This window comes from Symsagittifera roscoffensis, chromosome 5 (genome assembly GCF_963678635.1).
Source record: "Symsagittifera roscoffensis chromosome 5, txSymRosc1.1, whole genome shotgun sequence".
NCBI lineage: Eukaryota > Metazoa > Xenacoelomorpha > Acoela > Convolutidae > Symsagittifera > Symsagittifera roscoffensis.
The window spans coordinates 64,968,875-64,993,590 of NC_087066.1; the positions used below are offsets into that span (position 1 = coordinate 64,968,875).

General features: G+C 36.6%; 2 protein-coding genes across 3 annotated transcripts in view; one reads left to right on the forward strand and one right to left on the reverse strand.

Annotated features, from left to right (window-relative positions):
* LOC134846831 (uncharacterized) overlaps positions 1–4,007 on the forward strand; it is a 49,269-nt gene extending 45,262 nt beyond the window's left edge. Inside the window, exons 22-25 of the mRNA XM_063864227.1 lie at positions 959–1,205; positions 1,467–1,550; positions 2,259–2,501; positions 3,716–4,007. Of these exons, the coding sequence (XP_063720297.1) occupies positions 959–1,205; positions 1,467–1,550; positions 2,259–2,501; positions 3,716–3,870 (729 nt within the window). The 3' untranslated portion in view covers positions 3,871–4,007. The remainder of the gene's footprint in view (positions 1–958; positions 1,206–1,466; positions 1,551–2,258; positions 2,502–3,715) is intronic.
* Positions 4,008–8,495: 4,488 nt separating this feature from the next.
* The window catches only part of LOC134846914 (dihydropteridine reductase-like), a 168,092-nt gene continuing 151,871 nt past the window's right edge, over positions 8,496–24,716 (reverse strand). The window contains exons 2-4 of one of the 2 annotated variants that reach the window (XM_063864341.1): positions 10,974–11,154; positions 9,469–9,645; positions 8,496–9,156 (exon numbers count right to left, since the gene is read on the reverse strand). In XM_063864341.1, the coding sequence (XP_063720411.1) occupies positions 8,785–9,156; positions 9,469–9,645; positions 10,974–11,141 (717 nt within the window). In that variant the 5' untranslated portion in view covers positions 11,142–11,154 and the 3' untranslated portion in view covers positions 8,496–8,784. Of the gene's footprint in view, positions 9,157–9,468; positions 9,646–10,973; positions 11,182–24,716 lie in introns of those variants that run through there. The other variant, XM_063864340.1, reaches the window with a different exon arrangement.

Below are 24,716 nucleotides of genomic sequence, written 5' to 3' on the forward strand. Positions count from 1 at the left end.
CCTCGGCGCGAGAAACGATTTCTGGTCGCGCTCCCGAGTCGAGATTTTTCACCTAATTTGAAGCAAGATTTGAGCGGTTTGAGCGGTTTTTTTAGACAATCACGCTCAAAACCGTTCAAATCTTGCGCGGTTTTTGAGCGTTTTTTTTTTTAGATAAACCGTTCGAAAACCACTCAAACCGCTCATTTTGAAGCAAGATTTTGAGCGTAATTGTCTAAAAAAACCGCTCAAATCTTGCGCGGTTTTTGAGCGGTTTTTTTTTTAGATAAACCGTTCAAAAACCGCTCATTTTGGAGCAAGATTTTGAGCGTAATTGTCTAAAAAAACCGCTCAAATCTTACATATTTTCCAGTGGTTATTTTGCTCGAGCATTTGAAAAATGTCGCTCACATTGTTTTTGGTCAAGACATCGAAAAATTGTATGATTAGCATTTTCCCATACATTTGATGCAGGCAATTGTATGATAAGCTTTTTCGGTGTGGGGAAATTTAAAATAAGCATTTTCGGTTTAGGGATGTCAACCCGGGGTCACATTACCTTTCCAGGCCTTTTTGTTGGTTTTAATCGGTTTTTTTATAAGACCGCTCAAAAACCGCTCTAAAACCGCTCAAATCTTGCTTGAAAAACCGTTCAAAAATCACCGCAAGAAATGAGCTGTTTTTGAGCGGTTTTTTCAGCAAGATTTGAGCGGTTTGAGCGGTTTTTCCAAATCTTGCTGAAAACCGCTCAAATCTTGCTGAAAAACCGCTCAAACCGCTCATATCTTGAGCGGTTTTTGAGCGGGATCTCGACCCGGGCTATGATCATATGCATGAAAATTATAGTCCTCGGCTTGAATCTTCGAACCAAATATGTATTAGATAACGAATGATTGGCATAATCACCAATCTGAACAACGACTGATGTACCACAGCGAATGATGGCATTTTCAATTTAACTTTCTTTCCTTTTTTTCAGTTCCTACAGCGGCAACGTGAGTTCTCGTCCGATAGAAGTGTTCACGTGCGTGAATTGCGCGACACCGTTCAGGGTACGCGAGCAGACCATATTGAACGCCAGATGAAGGGACAACATAGGTTCAGCCGAGAACCCACACTCATCCACACCACTAGTATTATGGGGGGACAGCTAGATGATCTCGGAGGGAACAGTGGTACCCAAAAACCACATCATCATAGTACTGAGTACATAGAACAATTCGAAGGTACGTTACGACGGTTTTTTCATACTCGTATAACCAAATGGTTTCCAAATTTGAATTAAGTCGGCCCAACCAGAAATTTACATAATTGTTATCGAGCAGCCGATAGTTTGATAAGTTTTCAGGGAAAACCAATTGAGTTTCAACATGGATGGGTAGTCTTTACAAAATTTCATGACAATCTTGAGCACCATGAAATTGTTTCATCTTAAAAGTAACAGAAAGCGGAACATTGGGGTGGTAAATTTGTTCTTTTTTTTCCAGAAGTGTGTCTGCCGGCTTTGTTCATGCCTACCAGAACAGGAGTTATCTACAATGCCAGGGTGGGCAAATCAATTGCACCCTCAGGTAAAAACATAAAAAATAGTTAAGGCAACTGGCTGTATACGGCAAAATAACTATATATTTGTCAAGATAGACAAAAATTTCAACTATTGTTTTGCTTAAACCATTTTTCAAATACGTGGATTTAAATGATATTGAATTACAGATTGGCGCATAAAAAATTTTATTCTTTTTTAAAAGCACTGAAAAAAAAGGAATGCACAATTCTTTCCTTCGATTCAGGGGCGGATTTAGGAGGGGGGGCTTTTTTTTCAGGGATTCGACCCCCTGCGGACGCTGTTTCCTCAGGGATTCGACTCCCTGCCGACCCAAAGGGTCCCCCCTTTGTACTAATTTGGGATATCCATTTTTGGTGACAGACACTGAAATTTTTCTAAAGGCGCCAATATATACTAATTTTGAGGGGGGGAGCGCGCGCCAAAAATTTTTTGGTCAAAATTTCCAAAAAGTGCCTAAAACCCCTTTTCGGCCTGTTTTTTGCAAAATTTTGCCTGCGGCGCAGAAATTTTGGCCAAAACAGAGTCTTTGTAATGCTTTGAGAGAGCTCGGAAAATCAATTTGGTCGACAAAATTTTCGAAATTTTTTTGAAAATCCGCCTCGCTTGAGAAAATCCTAGATCCGCTCCTGCTTCGATTCCTTTCCTTCTTTTATATTCTGTTATATTTGGATATAGATACAATCTAAATCAAACTGATGTGATAATTTTTCAGGAGCCCCCCTGCGTCTGACGCAGCCACCTGCCATCTTCCAGCTTCCCGCTTTGCCCCCCAGTGCCGCTCAACTGATGGGGGAGGAGTATGAATTCGTAGACCTACTAGGCAACACCCCTCTAGTCAGCAAACCCTCCATGCAACAACCGGGTGGGGGCGGTGCAGGGCCATACAATAGTGAGCCATTCAGCAACTATGACCAAAACGATACAATAACGGAAGCCATAAAACGATATAATAAAGGTATCAAAATTAACGCGAAACCCCCTTATATTAGGACACAAATCTCTTTTTTCATTTACTTTTCCTACCCCCACCTCCAGGGGCGGATTTAGCGGGGGGCGGGGGGGGGGCGGACGCCCTTTCTTCAGGGATTCGACCCCCTGCCGACCCAAAGGGTCCCCCCTTTGATACTTTTTCAGAAATCCATTTTTGGCCGACCGACCCTAAAATTTTTCTAAAGGCGCCTTTGGCGCCAATATATACTAACTTTGAGAGGGAGCGCACACCAAAAAAAACGAAATTTTTTTTGGTCAAAATTTTCTAAAAAGTGCCTTAAAACGCCTTCTTTGGCGCCTTTTTCAAAATTTTGCCTGCGGCGCACAAAATTTGACCAAAACAGGGTCTTTTTAGTGCTTTGGGAGAGCTCGGAAAATCAATTCGGGTCGACCTTATAAAAAAAAGGTCGACAAAAATTTGTGAAAATCCGCCCCCCCCCCCCCCCCCCCCTCGAGAAAATCCTAGATCCGCCCCTGTCCACCTCACATGAACCTCACAAATGTAACGAATGCAGGGGCGGATTTAAGGGAGGGGGCGGGGCGGACTCTTTCTCACAGGGATTCGACCCCCTGCCGACCAAAGGGTCCTCCCTTTGTACTATTTTGAGATATCCATTTTTGGTGACGGACCCTCCAAATTTTTCTAAAGGCGCCATTGGCGCCAATATATACTACATTTAAGGTTTAAGGTAGGGGGGGGCCAAAAACGAAATTTTCCAAAAAGTGCCTAAAAATGCTTTTTAGAACCTGTTTTTCAAAAATTAAAGTTTGGCCAAAACAGGGCCTTTTTAGTGCTTTGGGAGAGCTTAGAAAATCAATTGGGTAGATCTAAAAAAAAGGTGGACAAAATTTTTGATTTTTTTTTTTCGAAAATCCGCCCCTCCCCCTCCCCCGACTAGAAAATCCTAGATCCGCCCCTGAACGAGTGGTTTTACAAGGTTGAGTATGAGGACCAAAATTGTTTATTAGGGCTGAAATTTCGCATTCCAATTTTGTTAACACTCGAACAATATGAACAAAAATTTAACATGTAAAAATTAGCGTATGGGGATTAGGAGCTCATTTCGTTGGTAAATTATAGGCCCAGCAAAGATGTCAAATTTCTTTACGAATTTTTTAGGGCCTGCTTTAACCAGCTAAGCCGTTTTTAGAAAAAAAACAACTTTTATTCTGTTTTAGAAGCGCTAGAAAGTGACCGAAAAGCAGCAGGCAAATCTAAGAACAAGACGGCCAGCAATCGACACTTGGTATCAGTTGGGTCCAAGACAATCGGAGGAAACTCATTCTCACCTTGGGGTTCAAACGCACTAATCAACGAGGAAGCGACATCTTAGCGTTAAACTAAAACTGAACTCTATTTTTCTGAATCCGGCTCAACCGTACATTGCCCCTCCCAAATTGTTTTAAGGGGAAAGAAAACAAGGATTTTTTCAGAAAATAGAGTAGAAAACAGCCTAAATTGATTTAATTTACTGTAAAAAGTTAAAGAAAAGTTAAACGTTAATTTACTTGATTCAAATCAATGTATACAAATACAACCCATAGTTTAGAAAGGAAATTATAATTGAGTTATTTATTTGAAATTCGTATTTCATAACGCATTAATTTTGAAAGTTAATTAATAGCTAGGATGAGATTCTACGATACGTCACTTAAGGGGAAGATAGTACGGTTGATCCTTCAAAACTTTATTCAAGATTACAATTTTGATAATGAGAGTACATCGCATTTTCAGAATTAAAATGTTGCAGGGGCAATCAGCAGACAAGGTTCCGACCACAATCACTTTTAAGAGCACTACAAATCAGAGTTGGCAGAAAAAACATGAAAATTTTTTTATTCGTTTAAAACATTGTAAAACAGTTTTTCTACAGAAAAAAGTTTGGCCGATGAATAATGAAAAACAGTTTTTCTACAGAAAAAAGTTTGGCCGATGAATAATGACACATGTACATTTCGGACTTTAAAAAAAGTTTCAACATTTACACTACGTCTTTTTCATTGCGGATTGAATCAATTGAAAATCCGAAGCCAAAAATCGGCTGCAAACCTTACATCTACCGGTCAAAAGAAACCATTTTATAGCGGCTCACTTGCTAAAAGATGCTACCGTCCTGATGCTTTAAAAACACAGCAAACACAGCCTATCTAGTGCACAGTTCGGCCTTGTAATAACTGTACTAATTAGTTGAAAAACAAAATCATAAAAGTGAGAAACCGCTAACTTGAGCTTCGAAAATCAGTTGAGTTTAATCATAGATAAAACAATTTAAAGACTTTCAATTTCATCGCCAATTTTGCTTTATGATATTATTGCACATCCAGGATAACTAATCACGTTTAAACCAAGATCTTTTCAATGTAGTTTGACTAATTCCAAACTATGCATCATTGTCTTTTTGTAGATCAACACAAAACCAAATCCTGTCTCCATTTTCAGAAATTGGCTTTGGACATTACTGTCGTTTTTGTTCCGCATGATAAAAAGCCACATAGAGGCACGGCTACACTTCGCCAGCATCAAAGGAGCTTTAAAAAGGCCGAGAATTAGCCGTGAAAAAGTTATCTACAACTTTCGATCGAATCTGTCTTCCGTTTCGGACTCAGATATCAGATATTTGACCACTGACGCTTCACAGCTATAGCTTTTAAACCTGCGCTACTTTTAATTATCAGGCAGTATTGGATGCTCTTCATGAAAACGGATAAAACCCATGATATTGAATCGTGTCACATGCTACTATTAAGTTTCTACTACACAAATACTTAAATTAAACAGAAAGTTGCAAGTTAGGTTGAGAAAATGTAGAGTAACTCTGAAGCGCAAGTTTTGCTGATGTATTACCTCTTTCTGAACTTTTTTGCACATACTTGAATTTAGGGATGTCCAACGATTATTCAGTTGGTACACTGCTGCTTTCGCCATCTCATTGTTCGCAACAATGGTTTTATTTGCAAAAAAAAGCACATAAAACGAAAAAAAAGCAAGTAACTTGGGCTTCAAGGACTAGCTAGTACCTATTTTTTAACTTACGGCAGCCTCGAAGAATTTATTTCACCATTTTGACACCGGGATTCTAATATCTATTATTTAACTTACGGCAGCCTCGAAGAATTTATTTCACCATTTAGACACCGGGCTTCTAGTATCTATTATTTAACTTACGGCAGCCTCGAAGAATTTATTTCACCATTTAGACACCGGGATTCTAATATCTATTATTTAACTTACGGCAGCCTCGAAGAATTTATTTCACCATTTAGACACCGGGATTCTAATATCTATTATTTAACTTACGGCAGCCTCGAAGAATTTATTTCACCATTTAGACACCGGGATTCTAATATCTATTATTTAACTTACGGCAGCCTCGAAGAATTTATTTCACCATTTAGACACCGGGATTCTAATATCTATTATTTAACTTACGGCAGCCTCGAAGAATTTATTTCACCATTTAGACACCGGGCTTCTAGTATCTATTATTTAACTTACGGCGACCTCGAAGAGTTAATTTCACCATTTAGAAGTGGTAGAGCCACTTAGCATAGCAGTAAGGGCTTCATTGTGAAACTTTTAGATATCTGCTCAAGTCGCAAAAAAAATCGCTCAACCACAAAAAAGTTAGTCTGGAATGTGGAGAAATGACCGAAAAATAAATCCCAATTATATTCAAATCTTCAACTAAAAGCAACTCAAATTGGTGCAAAAAACAATCGAACCATCTTTTCTTGTTGTCTAGCCAAATGTCCGATTTTTGCCTGCAGTTGCGTTCACGATGGAAACAACTCCAACACAATATTTCAAAGGCAGTGCGTTTCGGTTTTCAACGAGAGGGAAAGGTACATAAAGGAGGGAAAAGTGACAGTACATTGCTGAGTTGTATACTGTCAAGACATGATTTCACATCTTGTTTTCTAAAATTATATACATAAGTGCTGATCACTAAATTTGTGAGCAACCATCAAGAACGGTTGCCAGCTTAATGTATCATAACAACAGAGGCGAAGCTCAACTTCTCAACACTTGCAATAAAACAGCAGGACATGAAAAATTATCAAAGAAGACTTTGACCGTTGAACGAAAAAATAGAAAAACAAAAAAGAAAATCAAGATTAAACGAATAGTTCCAATTGGCGTTGTATTTCAGCATTCAAAAAGTTAAACTTGTGATCAAACAATTTAAGATTTCATAAACATTATCTAGGTTTGTATGAAACAAAATTTTAGGTAAATAGGCCGACAGAACTGAAGCCGACAGCCAATTAGCTGAAATTCAACCAAAATTGTTCGGCAAAATCTTATTGGAATTAAACACATGTACAGTCAAAATAGTATCCACGGAAGCCATCCATGTAATAAAACTAAGGTGTTCTGCACATTTCGCAGACTAAACTGAAAGCTTAATCGACAGCCGAAAAATAAAAAAATCGGTGTTAAAGCGTAATATTGATGTTTTATCAGTATAAAAAGAACTGAAATCAAATCGAATGAGTATTGAAAAAAAACATGCCACGACAAACGAAAGCAAAATTAGCATCGAAACAAAACTTATCAAGCGGTAAAAAAAAGAACAGAAAAAACCTCAGTAGAATCCTTTCAAAATTCTTGATAAAAAACTCGAGTCTCCCTTCCCGTCAAAACACATTCACACACAAAAACTTTTTCGGTCATCAAACGACGCAATAAGGGGCCACCTGATCAATTAAAAAAGCCGAAAATAATTAAGCTAAAAAAAGACAAAAATTTTGAAACAAAAAATGAGTTGGTTATGTAAAAATTTCGATTCGTTTAGACTTTTAAATTCATAAAACATATCCAACTAACAGTTGGAAAAGAGGATTAATGAACGCAAGTAAATTAAAAAAAACGACTTGTTTTTTTTTTCAAAAAACTTCATTTTTTGAATTTCGAAGAAAAAAAGATGGGGGTTAAAACTCTTTAAATTTGTACAACAATTTATGATGTTGAAATTAACAAAGTTAAAAAAAACTGTTTCAAAAAGTAAAACTTTTATTTCGCTGGGAAATCTGATAATTAATTTCCTTTTTCGAAATTAGAAGTCGATCACTTACACCACGTGACGTTTACACTTTTGCTGTTCGATAGTAGAGTTTGCCTTCCTTTTAACAATAGAAATGCACTGAACTGAAAAAGCAATCACAAGTCAAACCGCGAAATACTAAAGTTAAGCATGAACAAACTTCAAGACTTTATCTGAAAAAAAAATATTAAGCAAGACCTATATAAGAGTACTCACTACGTTGATTACTCCTAAACACTTAAAGCAACTACAGTAAAAATCTTTTACAGCAAAAACAACGTTTCTTAGATCTGGCAACTAAGCCGGCAAATATTGCGCCGAAAGAAAAACAGCGCAATATTTGCCGGCTTAGAAAAACAGCGCAATATTTCAACCGCAAAATTTCCCGCTCGAAAGAAAAAACAGGCCCTGTCAGATTCGAACTCAGGACCTTTACCGTCCCAGGCGTATTCGTCACTTCCAGGCTAAAAGTGCAGGAGACAGTAAGAAACTTGAATTCAATATGAACCAAGGTATTACAAGCAGGGGTGTTCAAAAATTGATTGCAACACGAAAAATCAATTACTTCAAAACCATTAAATAAATTGATATTGCAAAAAAAAACAATCAATGAATTGCAATTAATTGCCAAGTTACAAAATCAATTCAGCAGAGCTCAAAAACATCTTATCGACTGTGATTCCTCAATGTAATAGCAAAAAGCGTAAAAGTATGAGCCAGCAGTAATTTATTGTTTCTGAGATGGTTAACTGCTGAACTTAAGAGCAAGAAATAAGTCGACTCCATTCCAATATAAAAAAAAACAAAAAATTGCAATTAATTGGTAATAGCAATCAATTCATTGTAATTGGAGACGTTCAAAAATCAATTAATTTAATTGCAATTAACTTAATTTCAATATAATTTTGAACACCCATGACCACCAGGGGTTCCTCGATGAGCCTTGTGGACAAAATTATTTACTGGAAAAAAGAAGAGTACCCGATTGCAATACCCTTGCTTATGGCAAGGTTAATTCACTACTGAATTGGCGTTTTGAACAGAAAGAGTTCAAAGCTAAAAGCTTTGCTGCAATATCCTATGTAGCTAAAGCAAAAACAACGCAGAAATACCAAACATCTAATGATTCAATTAGAGTAAAATAGATATTCAAGCAAATGTGGTAAAAAAGACACTTCAATACGGAGTACTAAAAAATTTCATTCAAACAATGTTCATCGTGGTTTTACTATTTTCAGTTTTTAACTCAACTAAAGAACCCGAAGGCTCTCTAGAACTTGCATCAATTGTCCATTTGTGAATCAAAGTCGCAATAAACTCCGAACTAGTCCATTTCGAGAAATCGGCTTTGGGCATTGCTTTTCTGTTTTGCTCAGTGTCCAGCGTATTAATCAAAAGACATGCTACAGAAGAGTTTTCGGGTAGTCCTGATTTGGGGGCTGCCAGACTTTTGGTCAGTTGGTGCACTGCTGCCTTCGCCATTCCATAGCCCATCATGTATGGAGTGGGATTTGAAGCTGCCGCTGCTCCACTTAGCACCAGAAGCCCGCCTGCTTTCAAATGCTTGGAAGCAACCTAAGACAGAAAACAATCAAAACTTTCATTCAATTATCTTAACTATCTTCACTTTTAGTTAATATTTTCGTCTATTAATTGACTTATTGAATAACCACAAGGATGAATCAAAGACTTCAAACTTTGCCTCTTCATTGACAGATCCATTGCTAGTTGGGAATCCGCTATGAAACATTTCCATAACTTCAAGTTCATGTCGTTCGAGGATTGATAATAAGAAAATTGATAATAAGAGAATTGATAGTAAGTTTCCACTGGTCATTTATAACTTCAATAGAGTCAAAATTGTAATCAAATGAGTTGGTCAGTTACCTGAGCTGCCACTACTGAAGACCATATGCTCTGTTTGATGACATCATCACAGCCCTGAATGAATGAATCAGATGCCGCATTACCTCCTCTCCAACCACCCGCCACACATACTACTGCGTCCAGGAAATTAGGTTCCAAATTTAGCTTTTTTTGCAAGCCTACAAGCTGTGATTCACACTGAAACATTTTTTATTACTAAAGTATCACTGCAGTTTTAGTCGTTTCGGCATTCTTTCATGCTCCGAAACATTTCTAACTGTGAGGCAAAAATTGTAAGTCAAGAAAAGAGTTACCAAAAAATCAGATAACAAAACTGATCGAAAAACATTTTTTTTAAATTATATAAGCAACAAAATCAACCTAATTCCAATTTACTTTTAAAACCTGCCTGCTATTCATCGAAGTCTTCCGAAGACACGCAATCGAACCATTGGTAAACTGCATTGATGAAAGAACCAATAACCACTAACTCTGATATACTTTTTAAATAAGTAAATGAAAGACATAAATACCGAACAATATTATTCAATTTTTCAGAAGCCTAGACAAATTAGATTAGAAACACAACAAATGTGATCTGAACAATATTCTGAACCGTACTTTTGAAAACAGTCTGGATCTTGTGAACGCAAAAGTGATCTGAACAAAAAATAAACAAAAAATTGCGAAACACATAAAGTAGTAGTAGTAGTAGTAGTAGTAGTAGTTGAGGCTTCTGGGAAGTCACGCTTCCCAAGGGTTTATGAGTCCCGTCATTTACATGTTTTCATCAAGTTAAGTTTGAGTTTCGAGTTTTTTCCAGTTGTTACAGTGAATGCATTTGCAGATAATTCTCCAAGTGCATCTGTTTAGATAATTTTTTTTTTTAATTAATTTTTTTTTTTTTTAAATTAATTATATAGATAATTGTTTAGATAATGTTTAGATAATTGAATTTTCTGACAAAGTACCTAAACGTCAATTACCTAAATCAGAAAAAAACATGATAAAACAGCTGATAGAACAAACAAGAGCATAAAAGATTAAAACCAAAGTTAATGCGCAAACTCACGCCAAACAAAATATGAAATTTTTTTAAATTTCGAAAAAAAATTCGATTATTTTAAATTTTTATCATCTTTAAAATTTTCACTTTTATTACGAAAGGTTTAAAAGTTTTTAGATTTGTCCAAAACATTTTGTAGGACTTCAACCATTCTTATAAAAAACCAACAAAAAGTAAATGAAAAAAAAATCATTCGGAAAATGAGCCGACGGAACTAAAGCCGACACTCAAGCGCCGTAAAGATACCGAAATTATCGGCACAAAAAACACAATTAGAGAACTCATAGCAGGCACACAAGCCCCATTCCTAACATGAACATACTACATTTACCTCTGCAGTAAAACACGTGCGAATTCTGTGGAGAAATTTGTTTACGAGAAAAAGGTCAAGTTACCCGGTTGCAATACCCTTGCTTAGAGTAATTCCCTAAATTTACAATGGGATTTAAAAAACATAAACCTCTGCAGATTGCGCAATAAAATTGTCACGGTTTGTCAGAACAACATTTTCATTTGCATCGCTGGATGACTGGAAGCCAGCAGCGATAATCCACTCTTCCTTTTGCTTGCAGTAAGAAAGCAATTTAGAACCAAGGGCTCCACGTCCCCCGAACACTAAAATTCGCATGACAAACTATCTATAAAATAACAAAATAGTGCAGACGCTGACTGTTTCAAGGACTATCTTTTGGAGCGCCAAACTTATTTACAGTAAACAAAATATCTAATTTACAATCTCTCTAGTTTTTGCAGATTTAAAGCAATGCTGAAGGGTTTAGTCCCACTCGTTATTCATTAAACTAATGTCCCGTTATTACAAAAGTTATGACAATCACAAAACAATTGCCGTGAGCAAAGTTTTCGCTCGGAAAAATTTTCTTCAAAAAATTTCCACATCGTTTTGATTATTTTATTTTTCAGTCCTATCATTTCTCTAACTTAAACAAATATTTCCAACCGATATGATTCCACGTTTTGAACTAAAAATTGTTTCGCGCTTTTTCTGTCCGGACTTTTGATAGTTTGAGAACTTCATTGGGCGGTTTTTTCATTTTACTGTTCTGACAATGAAAACATAGCCAACTAACAGATGGAATAAAGTACTGAACGCAAGGAAACATGTTTGAGAAAACTGGATCAATAGGTAAAACTTTTATTTCGCTGGGAAACCTGATAATTCATCTCCATTTTCGAAATTAGATGTCGATCAAGTTTTTCGTTAACTTTCCACTTTTACTGTTCGATAGTGGAGATTGCCTCCACAATAGATTGCCTAACAGATTGCCTAACAATAGAAATGCATTGAAAAACAGTTCACAAGTCAAACCGCGAAAAATCAAAACTGAGCGTGGGAATACTTTGAGTTTATTTCCTGAAAAAAAAATCAGCAAGCCCTATATAAAAATAAAAACTTTTGATAAAAAGTAAATTTCAAATTTTTTCGCAACTATGTGCATTGTCAGGATTTTTACAATCAACTATTCTAAATGAAGATAAAACATCAACTTACAAATGTTATTTACAATAATTCACATAAATTTTGGTTCTTATCTACGCTTATATGTGACATTCGACCAGAATGTGCCAAAATGCTAGTTCGAATTCGAATTTTTATTTTGACAGCGAAGCGGAAAATTTGGCGGTTTTAGCCAATTAGCGGTGTTAATTGTTCATTTTGACGAACGCGGAATGGTTAGTTGGGACTGACATATTAATTTTTAAAAATTCGTTTGAAAAGAAAGACACGTGACGACGTCGAAATTTCGCGACAACTGAAAACTGCAAAAAGAAACAGAAAAACAACAGAATTCGTGGAGAAAACGGTAAATGACAATTGTGAGAGACAGATCGAGGATGAAATAGAAAACGATGATCAGACCATTCCGAGTTGTAACGATTGTGCCGCTACAATCGTTACAACACGAATCCCGAGAACCAGGAAGGGTATTGGGACGACGTGTCCAGCCTTCCGAGAAGAAATAAGAGCGTTATTTGCCCGGATTCCAGAATCCGGAGGGATCTTGGGACAAAACTGTAACTCCCTATTTAATGAATTTTTAGCTTCTGGTTATGTCCTGGATTGAATTAATAACATCTAAATTCGTTTTCAGACTATGAGAAGCTAGGAGTTAAGGGAAAGGGTTGATCCATCTTCGATGGAGATGATGATGTTTTTCTACTGAACAGAAATAATAGTAATATGATAAATATGTAGTAGCCCTGTTTTTACGAGAGACCTCGTGGTCTGGGGATACTGAAATCCAGCAATAAGCTCACTATTTCTGCATGAAATTAGGTTCATTAGAGCATTCTGATCAACGCCGGAAACAGTAACGTTTTTTGTCGACCCGATGTTAGAAAGACCACCAAAAGAACTGGCTTCGGCAGAGACGGTGAAAAGCATGTAGAGCTGTGTTTAGACTCTAGCCAGTTGTTTTAGAAACTAGCTTTATTTTCCGTCGATATGTACTTTCGGGCGAATGTTACATAGACGTTTTTATGGCGCTCCTGGGTGTTATTTTTTTAAACATCATGACCGCCAGAATCGTTCAGAATCACCGGGATGGAAGATTAGTTCGGAATGCGGAAGCCTTCCGGATTCTCGAAAATAGCTTTTTAACCTAGTTAAGACCAAAAATCCACGTACCAGGAAGGGTGGGGGATTGGCCGTACCGTCGTACCCTGAGAATTTTGCGACCAAAAACACTTAAAGATATAAATGAAACCAAACAAAGTAGTATAGTACCTAAGAAAAAACAAAAAACGAAAAATAACCGAAAAAACCAAAAAAAAATTAAAAATTATAAAATCAGTAGAAATCATCCCCCAGAAGAGATGTGATCCGACCCTCCCGTTTGTTGTTGTTAGATAAATTAATGTTACAGGCATTTATATCAGTCAGAATCATACGATCAAAATTGTGGCCCGTTTCGGGTGCTTGTACTGAAGGGTTATTTGAGTATTTAAGCACGTTAATGCTATTTTGCGCTCAATCCGGAAGGGTCTCGGGATTAGAGCAGAAGACGATGATACCAGTTTTGGCAACGTTCGTATTCAACCACCGTTGATCTTTATGTTACTTTGCTGCAGCAACATGGGCACAAACAAACCATTTTTGTAATTCATTGGCTGTATCTCCGTTCCCATGTCTTAGAGGAAACTCGTACCCTTTCAACCATAATTGTTCCAGAATTACAGCGAGCGAAGCGCCCATTGCTAGACCCTCAATCTGCACATACTGTAAATCATTACACTTGCTTCTATTTCACATAAAGTTTTACCAGACGTATTTTGGTTTTTCAATTATGAGAGCAAAATGTCGATATCAGGCAGAAAGTGCGTTTCGTTAAATTTATCTTTTATGGGATGCTTCGGGCCCATTGACAGCACTTCTTGTACCCATCCAGGCAGTTCAATGATATCAAGCACCTTAAATGATCGCTCATCTCTCCCCCCAAGAGGTTTATCTTGTCTCTCGGACTGTTCATCTAATTTTTTTCTATAGTTATCTGATGTTTTCTTTAAGCTTGCCTCAACTTGACGCCTCGCGAAGCGGAAAATGGATGCACGCCATTGTTCGTCGATTTCTTTTTGCACCAGCGATCCGGTTTTCACAAGCATCTCCTCATACCTTTCGTGTCCTCATTTGCCCTAAAACTTTCAGTCCTTAGAAAATTTAGTTGAAAATAATGCACAGTTTGGTACAAAAAAAATTCCCTAAACTTCAAAAAATACTGTATTGGATCGTTTTTCAGACAATTTCTCAGAAACTTCAGTCTATGTACAGATACTTGAACGTTTTTCAAAAGTTTTAAATAGTCTAACACAATTTTCCAAGTTAGCTTTCTTTTTGATCTTTGTTGGAGCCAAACAGCAGGCAAAAGTACTGAGGTCATTGTTTTGCAGGCTACGAGTAAGGGAACTCACAAGGCACAAAGCAAAACAAATCTCACTCTCCTCGCCCCTGTCTTCGAAGCGCAGATAATTCCGCACTCTGGCTCAGCTTCAAATGTTCTTTGAGCTGCTCCGGGACGCTTTGTTTGCTCTTGGAGAAAAGCTGTTTTGTTGTTGGAATATTGAGACTTCCTGTGCTGAGTAGCTGACTAAACCAGTCGAGCGTTCCTTCCACTCTGCAAAACACGATCGCCAATATCTGCTTCCTCTTCGACTTCAAATAGTTTGTCAGCTCCTCTACAAAGGCTGGTCGATAGTTGTTGGTTCTGTGGCTGCTAATGGTGTTGTTCACTAAGTCTTTCAATGGACTGTCTTCCAGTAATCAGTAATCTTCGGAGGTTTTTTCCTCGGTTCAGCGAGTTGTTATTCAGGGATAGGCCAGGAATTGCTGTACCAAGGTTCTCGTATCGCTTTTTCTCACACCTTTTGAGTCTGTTGATGCTGTGGAACAAGGAGTTAGCTGCTACAATATAAAAAAAATTCGGTAACTTAAATAAAAACCAGCCATGTTTTACGTATCGATAAAAAAACACTACAAAAGTTCCGTATAGGTTGATGAAATTCATTAACGTATGTTAGATACTGGGTTTTAATGGGAAAACACTTGGAATTTTCAGCTCTTTGCTGTTTGGTTTATCGCAAGTTTACAAATAAAACTGAAGAGTCTTTTGATTAAAAAAGTTTCAAATGTTTTCGCAACAATGTGCATCGTCAAGATTTTTAAAAACTATTAACCTAAATGACGATGAAACTTCAATTTACAAATGTGATAAACAATAATTCACATAAATTTTGGTTCTAAACCATCATGTTGAAAAAATATCCAATCACAGATTACTTCTAGAGTTACTAATTAGAATAAAATATTTTAACCTCTAAAAAATTTAAACAAATTTTAATTAATTTGAAGGGAATTTCTGAGTCGTAATTTCGATATAGACATGTACGTTTTAAATGAAAAATCCAAAAATATTTTGAAACTAAATTTCAGTGTTAAAAATACTCTCCACGTTTATCAATTTTAACATAACTGGGGTTTTCATTTTACCTCATATTCGATCTAGTCCTAGAGTTTAACGGATGTTTTTATAAACAGATAAAGAAGGGTTGAATAAATAATTATGGGTTATAAATGGATGAACAACTGCTCCAAGTACCAAAATAGGTTTTGGTTATAGGGTTGAATTATCAAGTTTAAGTTGAAGAAAAACAGTAAAAATTTACCTCTGTCAGTTTTGGAACGTATACTTTTCAAAACTTATTTTTTGTAGCTAAATTCAAAGGTAATTTATTGATAAGTATAAAAGAGAAAACAGTTCAAATCGATAGAGCGAATGGAGAAAAAACAATTCTGAAGGTTCCATTTGATTTGTTTCTCAACTCTTTGGCTGACACAAATCTGCACCTGCAGTCTACACTTCAAATTTCATTTTTCCGCTTTTCCTCATGCTCTTGATGAACTTGACATTTGCAACTTATTGATTTTTTAGCACAAAATTTGATAAAATAGAAAATTAAGGCAATTTATCAGTTTTGCCCTTGCTTTACCAATTCAAAAACCCAAAGTCTTTGGGTAGGATTGCAAAAAAGACTGGGGGCTTTGTCGCCTCGCTGTCTGCTTTTCGAGTCATCACAGTAAATCAGTCCGCCTAACTGACAATATACTTGTATCACTATCCAGGCCAAAACCAACAGAAAAAAGTGAATCTCGAAAGAATTATTTAAATCAGGTGGGTTTTCGAAAGGTTACAAAACAAAATTAAGCCAAAAAGGCAGAGGCGACGGGCAAAAAAGTTTTCATGGTCGGTCAGCAATGGATGTCACACAATAGTACCAAAGAGGCAGATCCTTTTGAATGGAAGGAATGGTAATTGAAGAAAAACATTTAATCGGATTCTTTTCCGTATAAACTTTTACAACCGTTATGTTGCAGAGTTTGAGGTCTTATGAAAGCGGTGGCGGATCTAGGATTTTCTCGAGAAACGGAGAGTTTAAAAAAAATTGAAAGTTTCTACAAATCGACCTTTTTTTTAGGTCAACCAATTTGATTTCTGAGCTCTACCAATTATACCAAATCACTTTAAAGACCCTCTCTTGACCAAAATTTCTGCGCTGCAAGCAAGATTTAAAAAAAAGCAATTGGAAAAGGCGTTTTAGGTACTTTTTAGATAATTTTGAACAAAAAGTTGCGTTTTTTCGGCGCGCGTTCCCCCCTCAAAGTTTGTACTGTTTGCCATAAGCAACAGCAAAAAGTGAGTCCGATCTTGAAAGAATTATTTAAATCGGAGGGGTTTTCAAAAGGTTAGAAAACTAAGTTAACAATAAGTTAGTGATAAATTTGCAATTCAACACTATCTTTGGAATCAAAACTGAATTTTGCAAAAAGGTTTCATTCAAAAATAGATCTTCAAAATAGCAGAAAGGCGTGTATCTAGGATTTTCTCGAGGGGTTACCGGCGGATTATAGAAAAATGTTCGAAGTTTTTATCGACTTCTTTTTTGATTGAACACATTGATTTTCCCAGCTCTCCCAAAACACTATCATGATCCTACTTTGAGAAAATTGTTCGCGCCAGGAGCTTTTTTGAAAAAAGGGCAGAAGCGACGGGCCAAAAAACTCCTTAGAGTTTAGGATTTATTCGACCATTTTTTAGGTGAATCAGTTTGAAATTTTGACTTCTACCAAATGTACCAAATCACTTTGAAGACCCTCTCTTGAACAAAATTACGCAAGTAAAATTAAAAAAAAACAGTTCGAAAAGGCGTTTTAGGCACTTTTAGAGAATTTTGACCAAAAAATTGCGTTTTTTCGGCGCGCGATCCCCCCTCAAACTTTGTATATTTTCACGCCGAAGGCCTTCTTATAAAAATTTTAGGGTCAGTCAGCCAAAAATGGAGATCTCAAAATAGTACAAAGGGGGACCCTGAGGGTAAGGCGTACACCCCCCTTTGGTTGCGTTGAATTTCTATTTCTTTTATGAACGGCCTTGGTTTGACAATGGTGAGAAAAATCGGGTAATTTTTGACTCTGTGAACGATTGCATTCAATTACGAATTTTAACCCGTTCAATTAGCAAAGCTTCGAATTAGAAAAAAAAGACATAAGTCGAGTACCTCAATCATAGCTCCTTGTCATCAGCGTTTGAAATTCTTCAAAATAATAGGAACAATATACCGGCTTCAAAAATTACGCCAACTATCCTATGGGGTTTAGGTTAAATCTCTTACAATTCTCTTTCAAATGATGACTAACTCAGGAAATGTTGATAAGTTTTTCAACTTATTTTCATATTATTAGCATAAAACTTGCTACTGAATTCTAGATACTTCTTAGAACAGTCTGAATCGATTTATATTGATTTATTGAAATAATTTTCTGATTCCTTATCGAAAACAGCTGAGAAACAGAAATATTGAGACCTGTGCCTCACGAAACGGAGCACTTTTAAGGCCTTGTTAAACATAGACACCAAGTTTTAGCAAGCCTTCAAAAATAATAATGCTGATTATATACAAAAAATTAACGTTTTTCTCAATTGAGTTTTTAGGCTTTATGCACTAAGCAAGCAGTCCAAAACCAAAACTTTTATATCTTGAGCGAAAAATCTTGCGGTCAAATCTCATTGGCTAATTTTAGCCTAACAAATTCAAGCAAACATTCAAGCATTTCAGTTAAACTTTCCAGCAGATAAAAACCAGGCCCCGGATATTAGTTAAATAACTATTATTCGTAGTTAACTAACTTTTTTAACAAAAAAAGATGGAAGTAACTTTTTGTTGGTTTGTACTTTTATTTTAACTATTTCTAAGAAATAGGTTTCTGCATCGCTTGTAGCAATCTGAATAAGTTTGCTAAAAGGTCGCAGAGGAAATTCGTTTTCTCAGAAATGTGTTCCCGCGCTTTCCGCTAGTTGCCGCTGTGTTTGCTTTTGTTTCGTCATCCAGCCACGCAAGCCAGACACGACAGTTGTGTTAATATTGAACCGAACAAAACTGACATGCCAAAAACTAAAGATAACCCTGCGACTCGTGCTCGCAAATACGCGTCAGAATTTACCGTTTTTAAAGCGGACAAAGGGCTTTTAATGTGTACCGCATGCGAGAAATCGGTCAGCTCAGACCAGAGAGGCCATGTTTTACAGCATTTGAAATCCACGATACACAAAGAAAACGAAAAATGGAGAACAACAAGTACACAGAGTTTTCTTCAGTTTGATTCTCCGGTGTCCTGTCAATATTCCGCAGACTTATGTGCTGCTCTGATTAGTGGAAATATTGCATTCAACGCTATCAGTGACCCAGTTGTTAGGGCTTTCTTAGCAAAATACCACACTAAAGACAAAGTGCCCGACGAATCGACATTACGAAAAAATTACATGGAAAAAGTTTACATGGACAAACTGGGCCGATTAAGAAGAGTTTGTGCTGGGAAACTTATTTGGATAAGCATCGATGAAACAACAGACGTTCGTGATCGATATGTTGCAAATGTAATTGTTGGGATTCTGGACCCTGATTTCGATTACGACCCTTATATTTTGGATACCGTGTTTTTATCGTTATGCACGGGCTCCACAATGTGGCGGACAAGGTACGGCTAAACTTTCCTGTCGTTGACAAGTTTATACTGAACGCCAAAAAGTTGTTCCGAAAATCGCCTAAAAACCGCCAGTATTTCAAAAACTATGCGCCTGCATTGAAACCACCTCCCAGGCCTGTTATTACCAGATGGGGGACCTGGTTGGAAGCCGTTTACTATTATACCGAAAATTTGGAAGTTTTCCGGGAAATGTTGCCCTCATTGAAAGAAAGTGGTATTACTGACTCTTCCGCTTTGGAAGTCCTTTGTGAAATACTCGAAGAAAATTTTTCACAGCTCGAGGGGCAGCTTTGTTGCATTACTTCAAACTACAAAATTCTATCACGTTCCATTAAAATTCTGCAGAGTCGTATGAGTTTGGAAGAATCGATCAGACACTTGACCGAGTTACAACAAAATTTGGTCCATGAAATTGGAAAACAAAAACTTTCTCAAATTTTGAAGAAGAACACGGGACTAACAGAGATTATCCAAGTGGCAAGAAAATTGGAGTCCGGAACCCCTATTCCTGTTGATTACCGGGTTTCAACATGGAATGCAAAAGACTGTCTTGCTGCAAAAAAGATGCCACTTGAAAGCTGCGACGTCGAGAGATCTTTTTCAAAATACGCGGATGTTTTGTCTGATACACGACATTCATTGACTGAGACTTCTTTAAAGATGATTTTGTTTTGTTATAGTAACAAATCACTGTGAAACAATGAATTTTAATTAACTTTTTTGTAACTATTTTGATGCTTTTTCCTCAACTATTTAGTTAACTAAAAGCCGTTTTTATTTCAACTTTTATCCGGGGCCTGATAAAAACTATTAGTAGAAATTACTGAAAATAGGAAACTTGGTCAAAAAATCATAGTAGTTTTAGGTCACTTGAGAAATTTTGTCAATACAAAAGATGTTGAGGTGGCAACCGTTAAGGCGACAACCATTTTTTATAGGACTTTTAGACGACCAAGAACATTTCTGAGATATTGACACCGCGAAATGATTGTTTCAACACGCGAAATACATTTTTGAGAAATACAAAACGCAAAAGGAATATTTTATATACATTTCTGAGAAACTAAAAAAAAATTCAGCAGTTAAACACGCATCAACCTTTTTTTCTCGTTTTATGGTCAAAATGATGCCGAAAAAGAAATTATCGGCTAATATTTAGGTGGTTTGTTATCTGTTAAAAAATATTGGGATGTCATTGCTATAGTATTTGTAGTATTTTTGGGTGCTAATGCTTTTTTGTTGTCTAAATATCTTGTCGCCGGTTACGTTGCAAAAAGTAGACAAGTCATAGAATAGACACGTCATTAAGTACACAACTACTGTTTTATTTTAATCAATCAGAATCGAGAAGAAGAAGCAGGCGTAGGAAACAAATAATTATTGATTACTTATTTCCAGAGTCTGCGGTCTCTTCTCAATTCTGATTGGTTAATATAATAATTGTCTGCTTTTTGAACGGTATGAAATAATCTTTATCTAGTTTTTGACCGCTCTCCCTCGTGGCCTTAATGTCCTGTCGCCTTATTTGCCTAGCACCGGCTTCAACGCACTCTTTTTTGGCCAATTTGATCAAAAACTTTATCCGAGGAACTTTTGATTAAATTGCCAGACCATGTTGTTTGAATTTTATTGGCAATTCAGCCAATCAAACTCAATCAAATTAACCTCTTTTCAAGAACGTAGAAATACAGAGCTTAGAACTTTTATGTGTGATAGCTTTCCTGCACCGAGCGCCCATGGATTCTAATTGATTATAATGGATTCTCGAGACAAAAATAATCGATTATGATCCATTACAGATGTAAAATTCAGACCACAAAGTTGATTATATTGCCATTACGCGGGTTACTTTCATGGAATTAGATAGCAATAAAAGTGCAACTATTTCAAATTTCTTTGTTTTTTTCGCTATCCGGGAAATTTTTTTCAGTTTTCCTACAAAAACAGTTTCGGCTTTCCGGGAATTTTTTTTTGAGCCATCTGGTAACACTTTTTTTTGGCTACCCAGTGAATGGCCAAATAACAGCGCTATTAAATAACTGTCTATAGATGGTTGCAAAGCGATGCCAAAAAAATGTTCAAAAATACAATTGATTGCCTTTTTTTCCCACAAATATCACTGTCACCTCAAAATAAGTATATGTTGACGCCAAATGCTCCTTTAGAAGAAACTGAGAGTCAGTCAGCAAAAACTGGATGCCCTCAAACAAAACCAAAAGGGAGAAACGTCCGCGATCAACCCCCTCACCTCCCCCCCCCCCCCCCCGCCGCCATCTCACCCCTTAAAACCGCTACTGGGGTGGTCTATAATGGGAATGGGAAAAAGCGTGGACCAACATCAACCAAACAATCTCCTCCCCTAAGTAACCTACTGTAGAATGCCGTCCCCAAGCATGTATTAATTCTGGAAAAAAATTCCGCATAAATTAGGCATTTCATACGAACGCGCAAATAAAATTGTTTTTTTACACTTTTTATGCCGGATTGCATTTGTATGTGCTGATAATTACCTACCTAGATTAATGTTTTCATTCATTTTTTTAGTAATACGGTGAATTGCAAAAGAATCTAGTCAATACTCACAATTAGATTATGAAAAAACCACCCGGGTTGACCTCCATAAACCGTAAATGCTTATCTTACAATTCCATACATGGAAAAAATGCTAGTCATACAAATTTCATGCAATTTCAAAACATCATTGAAAAAAGATTCGAACTAGTTTCTGTGGCTATTTGAACCAAATAAAACAGTCTGGTGGTGAAAAGAACTCTTTCTTTTTTTTCGGAAAGAATGGTTATCATACAATTTCCATATATGAAAATTGTATGGCTAGCATTTTTGGTCAACCCGCTCATTTTTGCTCGTCCCTAGATTAATGCGGGGGAGTGGGAGATTGACGGTTGATTCAAACGCCTATTTATTTCATGATACGTGAACTGGATTTTATCAACGATTGATTTTTAGCTTTAGGCAATCAAAACTTTTCGGCTACCAGGAACCAAAACAAACTTCGGCTATCTGAGAACAACACTTCTTTTTGGCCGTTAGTGCATAAAATCCAAATTTTCAAGCAAAAACTCAAGTTAAACTCAAAATACACGCATAAATAAATCAGCAATGTTGTGTTGTATGTTTTAAGAAATTGATGTGTCTTAAAAGCGTCTTTACGCCGTCATTTTTGTTTTATGCATAAGCCGGTTTTTACGCCGTCATTTTTGTTTTATTCATAGCTGCAAACTAAAAAAAACTAAACATAAAAGCCAAAGCTAAAAATTTGTGTTAATATACAATGAACGCTGATTTATAAATCCAAATTCCGTTTTCCTCAATAGACCAGCGAAACTAGTTTTTTTTCAACTTTTGATGATTCTAATAGAATATTTATGCTTGCAGGTTGGTTTTCTTAATTCACACCAATTTCAGCGATAGAAATAGTATTTGCCAGCAGAAACGTTCCATACTCCAAGGGACGACTTTGACTCTATACGAACTCAACTGAAGAAAGATGTATCATCAACAACTATTTTGTTAAAAATCATACAATTATCATTTCATCACATTTTTGAACTAAAATACGCAGTTTCAAAATGTACGTATACAATGCTTAAGGTAAGCATATGGTTGTTCCGACTTTCTATATCAATATAAGCTTGGATGGTTTTTTGTTTCAGAACATTTTGAAAAGAATTTTTTCTCTGATATCATTAGCCTAAAATTCACAGTATGTCAATATGTCATTAAACAAAAACTACTCGAGACGACTTAACAGGCACTTGGAACTCTCATATATATATATATATTATTCCTAGTATCTAACTATATATATTACGTTGTTGGCGCCATTGGTTTAGCCATGTGTTTGGTGCGGCTAACAATTAATTACTACCTGCCAATCTTGATCTTAGTTAAGTCTGTGTGTGTTTTGAGTTATTGTTGCTAACCGTTAAGACTAAAACAAGTCAGTCTAAATTCAGTGAATTTCTGGTCTAAGTGCTCAGTTGCGTAGCCTTATAGATTTAATCCTTCCTATTGAGAGCTTATCAAAATAATCCGGTCATTAACTAGTGTGGCAATAGCCTGGACAACTTTGGGACAATTTTGTCTGGGAACCAAATGTCTTGGACACTTTTTGCATTTTGGACTGTTTTTGCCGGGACATAAATGTCTGGGACACAAATGTCCTGACACGGTTCACAGAACAATCAGGGCTTTGTCCTAAATCGAGCAGTATTGTAGCTTTTATGGTTTATTTAACAAATTATTATAGCCTCTCTCATAAATGGCTAATTTAAAAATCGAATATGGTGTGAAATAAAATAAACCATCCCAATCATACATATTCCGTCACTTTTCTTCGAAGTCGGAACAATTATTAGATGGCGACACTGGATGAAAACGAAAGACGTGGGCGTGATGAGAATGAAAGCATATTTCTTAGTGGGTGGCAGCAGCAAATCAAAGACGACTTCAGATACACTCAATTCACAGAATCAAAGGACAGGTATTGGGAGTTGTTCAACAAAAAACACCCACAGACGGAAGAACCTCGTCTAAAAGACCCAATTGCGAAAAGAGACGCAATGAAAGAAAAGAGAGGGGTAGCTTTTTTTAAAAAGAGTTGTACGCAAATGATGGAAAATTTGTTACCTTATTTGGTTCGCTATAATTTAGAGTCGGTTTTGAATTTATGCGGTGCACCGGGTGGTTTTTGTCATCCTCTGCTGCAGCAAGATGCAAGAACGCACATTGATTTATTCACTTTGCCCGAAGAAACTGGTGGTATTCCCATGGCAATCCCGCCAGATCCACGCATTTCCATTAACAAGCTTGGGAAGGAATTCGGCGATGTCGTGAAATTAGCCTTCTGGGTAAAAGGTAAGATTTTTTTTTCATTTTCGTAGAAATTGAAAAATGTCAGGATTGAAGACGTATTTGCCTATCATATCAATTTACTTTATATGGAGTTTTTCATGAGGAGGGGAGGCAGAATGTTCCGTGAACAAAACGGGTCCAAAAGTTAATTCTTCTAAAACATGTACGAAATTAGTGGCCGCAGATTGTAGCCGCAGATTGTTTCGTATTGACCAATGAAATTTCGCTTGATCAGCCTTTGGTTTGCTCTGCTCTGGAACATTCTTCGGATCAAGTTAACATCTCCTTCGCGGGGATGTTAAATTTGTCGAAGATAACGCTCACGCTAAAATAAACTTACTCTCAATTGTTAATTCACGGAATGGTTTCTATCTTTTGAGTCTCTTTCAGAATATTATGTGACGTCATAGACACAGCCAAGGTCACCTTCATAATGAGAGTATGTTTATATCAAAGATTCTAATTTTTCTTTTTTTGTAGCATTTGCCTATTTTTGTTTCAAACCTGCTATCGAATATCAAATTAAATTACAAAGACACACACAGGCCGATGAGTTGGCTCTCAAATCTTGTCGTTTTTGCTCCTTAAATTGAGAGCTTGACTAAGCTTTCCACTTTACCACAAGGTTTTGATAAATCCATTCAACATTATGGGTACTTAATTTTGCATGAAAATGTTGCCAGACAGTTTTTTTGTAATTGGAAAGAGAAATTTAGTCAATTTTTAAAACAGATTTTTATGGCAAAAAAAGAGTTGCGGTAAAAATGATTGCAA